Source organism: Physcomitrium patens, chromosome 18, assembly GCF_059467195.1.
Source record: "Physcomitrium patens ecotype Gransden chromosome 18, ASM5946719v1, whole genome shotgun sequence".
NCBI classification, from domain to species: domain Eukaryota; kingdom Viridiplantae; phylum Streptophyta; class Bryopsida; order Funariales; family Funariaceae; genus Physcomitrium; species Physcomitrium patens.
The window spans coordinates 4,635,205-4,644,276 of record NC_143427.1 but is presented as its reverse complement, the minus strand read 5'-3'; the positions used below and the strand labels follow the sequence as shown (position 1 = coordinate 4,644,276).

General features: G+C 39.4%; 2 protein-coding genes across 3 annotated transcripts; one reads left to right on the top strand and one right to left on the bottom strand.

Annotated features, from left to right (window-relative positions):
* Nucleotides 1-1,970: 1,970 nt before the first annotated feature.
* Nucleotides 1,971-5,411, top strand: LOC112295260 (uncharacterized). Of its 2 annotated transcripts, none has more exons than XM_024546568.3 (4): nt 1,971-2,271; nt 2,701-2,750; nt 3,053-3,134; nt 4,087-5,411. In XM_024546568.3, the coding sequence occupies exons 1-4, from the start codon at nt 2,055-2,057 to the stop codon at nt 4,092-4,094; spliced, it is 357 nt and encodes a 118-aa protein (XP_024402336.1). In that variant the 5' UTR covers nt 1,971-2,054; the 3' UTR covers nt 4,095-5,411. The 2 variants fall into 2 exon arrangements, with proteins under 2 accessions (XP_024402336.1, XP_024402335.1); XM_024546567.3 differs by lacking the exon at nt 4,087-5,411 and adding an exon at nt 3,351-3,715.
* LOC112295259 (glutaredoxin-C4) lies at nt 4,840-7,051 on the bottom strand. Its single transcript, XM_024546565.3, has 4 exons — nt 6,822-7,051; nt 6,184-6,257; nt 5,698-5,796; nt 4,840-5,397 (listed from the first exon to the last, which is right to left on the bottom strand). Exons 1-4 carry the CDS (start codon nt 6,980-6,982, stop codon nt 5,303-5,305), a joined length of 429 nt encoding a protein of 142 aa, XP_024402333.2. The 5' UTR covers nt 6,983-7,051; the 3' UTR covers nt 4,840-5,302.
* Between the last annotated feature and the right edge of the window lie 2,021 nt (nt 7,052-9,072).

The window sequence follows — 9,072 nt, the reverse complement described above, 5'->3', positions numbered from 1 at the left end:
GTTTTGTATTTTTTTTTTTTTTTTTACCATAATGGTAGAATTTTCGATATAATGGTATTGCTTTTGAAATATAACAATAGAACAATAGAACAATATAACAATAAAATTAGATTTAGAAAAATAGAAAAATATGTTAATATGTGGGTCAATCTTTGTTTGTCTTTGTTTGTTTTTTTTGTTTTGTTTTGTTTTGTATTTTTTTTTTACCATAATGGTAGAATTTTCGATATAATGGTATTGCTTTTGAAATATAACAATAGAACAATAGAACAATATAACAATAAAATTAGATTTAGAAAAATAGAAAAATATGTTAATATGTGGGTCAATCTTTGTTTGTCTTTGTTTGTTTTTTTTGTTTTGTTTTGTTTTGTATTTTTTTTTTACCATAATGGTAGAATTTTCGATATAATGGTATTGCTTTTGAAATATAACAATAGAACAATAGAACAATATAACAATAAAATTAGATTTAGAAAAATAGAAAAATATGTTAATATGTGGGTCAATCTTTGTTTGTCTTTGTTTGTTTTTTTTGTTTTGTTTTGTTTTGTATTTTTTTTTTACCATAATGGTAGAATTTTTGATATAATGGTATTGCTTTTGAAATAAATAAAAAGTTAGCAAAATATACAAGAGTTTTGTGAATATTGGTAGAAGACCACATGTACAATCTTTGGTATTAATTGCACAAGAGAGTAGGAAAAAAAATACAATATAAATCTAGTCATATTACCAAGCACAAATATGCAAGAATCTAGTATGTAACTTAAAGCACTTCAAAATAATATAGATATACACCAAAAAAATACAACTTTTTTCAATATGATAATAAACATCATAGTAGAATAAATTTAAACTTTGTTGGATATGAAAACAAACTAACAAAAAATCTTGTATAATTTCAAAAAAATTGAGAGAGATATTATAAATCCTTGTATTGAAATAAGTCTTATTTGGATAGCCACATGTTGTTGATTTGGTTTGTGATAGAATTGGTATAGTGCATCTCAGAACTTGAAGCTAATATGCCAACATAGTTTTAATTTTTTAAGAATTTCTATATATATAAAACTCACTTTACTATTATTTTTTTTATTGTTTTGGTATACTCATCTAGACAAATTTCTAATCTATTTGTTTATATGTATATATATACATATATATCTATCTATATAAAAAAATCGACCAACCCTACGTTTGGCTCGAGTTGAAAAAAATCCCATTGGCTTGAGGCTGGAGTAGTTGGGTGGTAAAACCCAATTACTACCAAGTTATCCAAGATCAGAGGATGGGATAGGCTGGTGGCAGCCACAGGATGGGACGGGTCGATGGCGGCAGCAACTGCAAACCTGACCTACACCTAGCTGACGTGGCGCTGATATATATATATATATATATATAATCGTAATAAGGGGCATTGATTGGTATATTGTGTTTATTTTTATCTTTCTGATTGGCTCCCAAGAATGTACTATTTTTGACCTTGGCATAGCCAATGGTTTAACCATTCTTATTATTATTATATATATCCTAAAGGAGTGATGAGTTTCGATGCCAGCTCCAGAAGAAGGGAGCCAGAATGTGGAGTTGGGGTGGGGAGAAATGCCACAATCACCTTTCGAGCCGTCGGCTGAGGGGAAATCTTTTACTTTCGAGCCTCAGTGATTGAAGCAACCTTTTACTCTGTCGACTCGTCCCCTGTCGTCTCCGAGAAATGAAGCTGCTGTGTGAAGCCATTTCGTTGCAGTTTTGCGCTTCAATGGCAGGAGCTGTTCGTGAGGGCACGAGACAAGAGGCCTGGAGTGGACAACTTTCCACGATGGACTAGTCCCATCCACGGCTTGTTAGCCGCCACATTCTCTCAACGGTGTCCTTGGGTCCACATTGCCCTCCTCTTCAACGGTTTAGATGCATGGCACATCTCTGTGAAGGTCCAGCAAGCGTGAAGTGAGTGTGAGGTCTTACGTGAGCTTCTCGACCATCCGAGCGCGAGCTGCAGAGCGGTGGTGGAAACGCTGGTCGTTGTTGGAAGGGTCGGAAGGTTTGGAGTCATGGACATGGCCCTGGTTGGAGTTGGAGCTGGCAGCTGCTTGCACTCCCAGCGTCCGCAATTGCTGCTCCGTCGGTCTGCGCATCAGCGGCAATTGGGTAGGGCGAGACGGATTCGAGTAGCAGTGAGAGCACGGGCTCTCTCTGACATTGCAGAAGCTTCGCAAGTTGTTCAATCTACGCCCGATCTTACCTGGCAGATTTGGGCGGGAGCTATTGGTGAGTTGTGCACATTTCTCAGTTTGAATTGCGGTCCATTTGGTTTTTTTATGATATTTGGGACCATGCGTGTTCTAGGTCGTAGAAATTTGAAATTGGGTATATGTATATTACATAGTACGCACTGAATTTACTGGGATGAGAAATTTCCACGCTGAACATTTCGGAATGAGTTGGAATTAAATTCTCGGCGAATTATCGTGACCATGTAGAGCTTGTGGTTCTGTATTTTGGGGAGTGAATGACGTGGACTTAAATTTAGGGCAGTCATTTTTGCCTTCGCTCTGCACATCTGGAGAAGGGAAGATGGGCAAACGCAATTGGAATGGATGATCTTTGTCAATTATTGATGTAGGGCAAGCTTGTCCATTGTTGCACACGAGTAAGCGAGTGATTATGACTTGAATTGGTTGTGTGTGATTAACTCAGCTGGAGTGACGCCCTTCGTGGTAGCTGGAATCGAATTCAGCAAGCGCATTGTAAGTTTCTTAGAATAGCTAAATCATAAAAAGAAGCTGATGGCCTATTTTATGAGTATATTGACGTGCTACCATAGAATTTTCCATATTTACATTGCGATGCCATAAAAAGAAGCTGATGGCCTATTTTATGAGTATATTGACGTGCTACCATAGAATTTTCCATATTTATATTGCGATGCCATAAAAAGAAGCTGATGCCATATGGCACTGCGATGCACTAGTGAGCTCGAAGAACTCTGATCTTGCTGTAACTTGAGGAATGACATTTTAATCTTTTTTTTTGGTACTTGAAAATGCAGGCCGCTCAACAGCGATGTTCAACATGCAATGGATCAGGTCTAGTGAAGAAGGGTGGGAGCTATTTTCGATGTGGTAATTGTGGTGAGTCTTCCCTGTCCCACTCCGAAGCACTGACTAATTGTCAAAATAGAATACCCATGTCATAACCGGCATTGTCTGTAGCACGTTACCTATCAAATCGTGTTGTTCTCATTGTTCAGTTCTGAGAGAAGAATTCTGGTCCTCTTATTCAATATTAGTTGTTAGATTTGAGATATCAAATTTGTTGATTCACCCGTTTTGATTGTACAATTACAGGAGGATTCTTGCCGTGGTACTCATGGCGAAGGTTTTTTAAGGGATGAAATAATGTCATTTTCTCTTCTTTATTTTTTTGTCTGCATTACATGCAATTGGGCAATTGTTTGCCTCTTGTACCACGCAATTTTCCACAGTAAGGTACTAGAATATTTACTTAGTACCCAAAATCGTATGTTCGTTCTCATTTACAAGGCAAGGCATTTCATTCTCTAGACCTTGGTTACAATCAGTTCCTTTGATGTAACAAATTTAGTCGATAAATTTATTGGGTAGATTGTGACCTGCGTATCTCAATTTCATGAGTGATGCCCGATACTGTCCCTCAGAAGCTTGCGTATAAATCTGATTATGAGATTTCAACATTCAGGGTTTCGTGGAAGACATTCTGCAGTACAAAGAGCACTGAATGAATCACAGAAATATGGAAGTTCAAAATTGTATTAGCAGATGATGTCAGCATTGCAGTGGTGAACTGACTGGCATCAGTGTTTCGCACACATAAAATATAGCGACTTTATGAAATAGTCTTTTGTTTTCAATTGCAAATCCAGAGATAGTCTTTTTTTTCTTTCATGACACTACTATTATCACCTTAGAGAATAGTTAAGGCTTAACATAGATTTCCAAAGCAAATGTTTTTTTTCTATTATTTTACATGGTTCTTACAGCACACAAAAGTGTCTCCTCCCTTGCTCAACTAATCGTTCTCGCACTCAATCGTTGATCCTTGCAGTATCATAAATACAAGTGGCGTCTTACAGCAAACGACAAAAACTGTTGGTCTTACGGGTAATTGCCAGTTCCTGCAATTTGATACATACTGTCAACGGGGGTTCACGACTGTTTTCTTCACCTGCAAATAGATTCTCTACTTATCCTCGACATTACACTGACGTATCAACATAAAATCAAACAAAGAAACGACGAAGGATCTTTGGATTCTGCACTGAGATAACAGAATGCACCAAGCTGTGCATAAAAATTGTAGCAGCCACAAATGTGAATGGTAAGCTCCAAGTTTTAGGTAAAAAAAACTCCATGGACCTGGCCGAAATGAATATAGAACTCCGTTGAACTGCAATGCACACATCATTGCACAACCTCAGATTCCAACTTCGTGGCGAAAGAAGTGGCACACTTTTGGTTTGTAGCATTCTACCAGGTCCACGATATTGTAGCATAGATCGATATAGTAATAAGCAAGAATGGAAGTTTGTGGATCCAAGTAAGTCATAACTGGATGCGACAATCGACATTTAATAGATTCAATAAATCCAGTATCCCTAGTACGCTGCCGCAATCCCAATTAATTACATTTCCTCACTCTTTTCCACTGAAACTCAAAACAAGCAAGTATTTTTCAAACCCAGATATAATCAGCACAGTGCCGAAGCCAGTACAGGCAAATTTGTACGATAGGCAGTACACAATATCCAGACGAGTGTTACGTAGAAACAAGCATTAGACTCAAAACATATGAGAACAATTTGAAAAACATCCAACGTGTACATCAAGTTATTCTCAAGGATGTCCCATAATAACATTTCACTGATCAAGAATACTGCCGTGAAAGATCACTCATACCAAGTGAGCAAGTCTCCTGGTAATGTAGAGCGCGTCACTGATTCTCATGAAAACTAAACCTTCTGAATAGTATCAACATTAGGAGTTGACATGTTTCTCTTGATATGAGATTTGAGAGGGGGACGGCCGGGGCGCTTAGTCGTGCGGAGCTTCAAACGGTGCACGACTAGAGGTTTGGCAGCTACCCAAGCAAGGAACATGGTCATCAGAATAGCTGCACCTACTACTGGTGGCCATATTCTTGAGTAGCTGAATCCAACTTTCTGCTGCTCGTCAGAGGCTTTCTTCACGGGGGGTTTCTCCGTAATCTCCTTCTTTGCAGTAGGTTCCTTATCAGAAAGTTGGACTGCAGCACCCCGGCCGGTTCATAGTTCAGACTTCAGATTTTCTGCATTAACGGCAGAGGCAGAACCAGCCAGCAGCTTCTTTAGGCGGCCACTTTGCTGAGCAGCAACAGTGTCTGCACTCATAAAAGAATATGAAATCAACACAACTGACAACAGGTATCCCGGATTGCTCAGTTCACCAATAATTATGGTAAACGAAGGAGTCACAACATATTACTGGCATTCCATATTCAAATAAGTAAGCTTTGAGAAGACTGTATAACGAACGGAATACAATCTGCATGTTGATAATATGCCTCCGTGTTCAAACATCGCGACACGAAAACAAAAGAAAACTGCACAAGAGTGTTCATACAGTTCCGGATAGGTTTAGATGCAAACCAAAAATAAGAAAACGTGAAGGGGTTTATTACCATCAGATCCTCCAAGGTGCACCCCATTGATGAATACTTGGGGTACCGTTCTACGACCAACGAATTTCCCTAGTGCCTGCTGAATGTCATCTCCATCCTCTGCATTCAAGTAGGAAACGAAATGTATGAATAACACTGGCACGTAAGTATAAAATTATCAAGAGTAGTTTAGAGTTATAAGCTATTGACCCAAGGACTAGTCTCTTCATAGCTCCATATCAAATGCTGACGTGTAATGAGCTCCCCAAAACTTGACGAATCTCTCCTATGCTCAACTCAAATATCAAAATGATAATTGTTACTTGCTAAGTCTGCCGTCCCAATACCAAATCTACGAGAACACACATACTCTAAGCACGCACTTCTCACAATAGATATCCAATGTAGTACATACTAGAATTCAAATGTATATGCAAATTTTTAGTGACTGAGCAAAGTCCAGGAAAACACCAATGCAAGGGACAGGTGACAAGTTGCAACTCATACCTCGCTCGTCAAGCTCAAGCACAAACGGCTTCACGCTCATGCTCTCAAACACCGACTTCGCACGCTTACAGTATCTACACATTACCCCGGGAAGCACTTCCAACAGTAAAAAATGAGCATCCTCAGAATCGTGAATTGATAGTAAACACCCCTAAGCACAAAAAAATTTAACAATCAGGCAGAAGTGTAAACCAAACTTCGAACAAACGAGTAAAATAAGCCAGATAGTTAGCAGCAACAGACAACACTCTCAAAGTGGCACCACACCAGCACTGCAATAACAATGTACGCATCGCAATGGCTGCGTCAAGAGACACAAGCTAAGCAGAGATACCGAAAACAGGAAAAACCCACCACTCAGTCTCGTTAAGGAAGATTTTAATTTCACCAAAATCTCCATCGAGACTAGAGTTCAAAAATACGAACACCCTAACAGAACTCCCAAGTTCAAACATGGGCTTAAGGTTCACATCACCGATACTGGGAAAACAAACAAATGAGAAAAATAAATCAGAAGCTAACAGAGAGGGAGAAGACCGAAACAAGAACGATAATACTCCGTAGCAGCAAAAGATCGTTGCTAAGAGGACTACTCCCTCGAGGGATGCTCAGATGCAAGACATGGGTTACCAACTTACGGGCAATAAGACTTAGAAAAGATGACCAAAGGATGCTCAGCCAAGGTCTTCTTCACGAAAGCCAAGGAATCAGTTCTGGCTTCCACGGGTGACCCCAGTTGCATCAGAATCATACCCGCCACTGCGAAAGAAACCCATACGGCACCAGTCCGTGAAGCCATCTTGGAAACCAAAATCGATAGCAGAATGCCAGCCAATTGAGCGATCGAGTGAAGCACAAAGGAAACTGGATCCAATGTAATGACCCGCATTCGAAGTAAACCTACTTGTTTGCGATCTTGAGGGGTTAAGTGACACTCACGCAGTTACGTGGCACAATCTGAGGCGTTACATCATCAATCCGAAGGTTTCAATTAGCCAGCCAAAAATATCGTGCGTCGTGGCAACTGGTTTCGATACTTCTGTTCGTGGAGCCGAATGGGGACCGACTTGAGCTCTTAACCAATTCGTCATCTTGTATCTCATCTATTACATTTTGCTGTGAGGGATATAGCCTGTATGCTATGGCGGACTGAAATTTTATCAGAGATTTTTTCTGCCGATGGGAGAGTTAGGGAACAATCATGCAATTAGGGTCACTGAGTCCTCGGTAGATTTGTGGTTTTTGGGACAGTTGAATCTTGGGTTGCGAAGTAGAATTTTGTGAGATGGACACAGAAGTCCGTTACCCAAATTGCGATATAGGGCACAGCTTGTGACGCACTGGATTAAACCTTCAAGGTGATTGTTACGTACTCTTGACCTCAGGCTGCTACACATACAAACGTAAATTATTTCAGTTGAAATCATTAGCCGGAAAAATCAACCATTTCATGCTGGGAGTATGCCGCCACCAATTGAATTGGTTGACAGCTTCGGATATCATATCGGTATCACCATGGTGTTACATTTAGTTGGTGTGAAGTAGCTATTCTACCTCCTTCCAAGCATAGAGTGTGCCAGACCTGATAATATACATTTTTGCAATTAGTAATGTATACACGGCATGGAAAAAGTGAGGCTTTCCAGGGAGCAATTCAGAATTGGAACCAAGTTTGAGGTGTAGGAGACAAATTGTGGAGTGCAAAATAAAAACAGAGACACTCAAGTTGACTCCGTATTGTACAGGAAGAATCGACAGGGGTTTTAGATCTTCAATATCTGGGAGTTAGGACGATTAAGTGACGATTCGCGTTGCGGCGTTGTGGCCGTCATCGGGGCTGATGGCTCGGTCGTCGCATTCCGAGCAGACATAGACGCCCCTCCCATCCAGGTCCGGAACCCTAATTCTCGCTTTATTCTCATCTTCTAGAGCCCATGCATTGTGTGAAACCCAGTGTTTTTTTTCTGCCTTTCGAAAACAACAGGTCTGGCACCTCGTAGGACGGTGGCCTCGAGGCTTCCCAACCCAAACAACTGGCTCCGCCATTTTGGACCGTCAGATTGCGTTGGCCTTCAGATTCAATCTTAGCCGCTGATCCAAGTCTAGGATTGGAGGGAGGGAGCGTAGGGGAACCAGCGGGGCGGGTAAGTTGGAGGGCTTGCTTTTCGTGGCTGATTGGCAGGTAAAACTCACTTGTTGTGGTTCCAAATGATCGGTTTGGAGTGTACAGCTGAGACAATGCAAAGTCCTAATGTGGTACGTATATAGTTCTCTTCTCTTATTAGTTTTAGTTTATTTACTTACAATCTACATTTGGTGTTTCTAACCAATTTAACTTGAAAGGTGCCCTTGATGTTTCCCGTTTCTGATTTGTGGCAGATTTTGCATTTATATGAAAACATAGAGTATAAGATATATATGTTTAGATGATGAAGATATGTTTGAAAAAATTTATTCAAGTTTTTAGGATGTTTTTAAAATGAGCAATGTTTAATTAGATCAATTTTATAAGGTTATAAAAATACAAGTTGAAACCAAGGTTGAGATAAAGAAAAGGTATTTGGTTTTTTAGATTTTTTTACCACTTGGCTTATATCAATAAATAGCGGCCTAAAATAAAATCAAAGGGATATGTTTTTGTAACAATTAATTAGTTCGATTATCAAGAAATGGTATATTTCTTCAATTACCTAAAGTATTTTGGTTAGATACTTACATAGGTAAACTAAGTCAAATTTATGTATATGTTGATACCCGGTTTTATATGATACTCGTATGGATACCCTTATGGGTGCTAGAAATTCTATTTTAATCCTCAATTTCTATTATTTGTTTCTCACATTTTCTATTGGATGTTCTTGTTTCTCACGAAATTTGACCAAAAAGGTC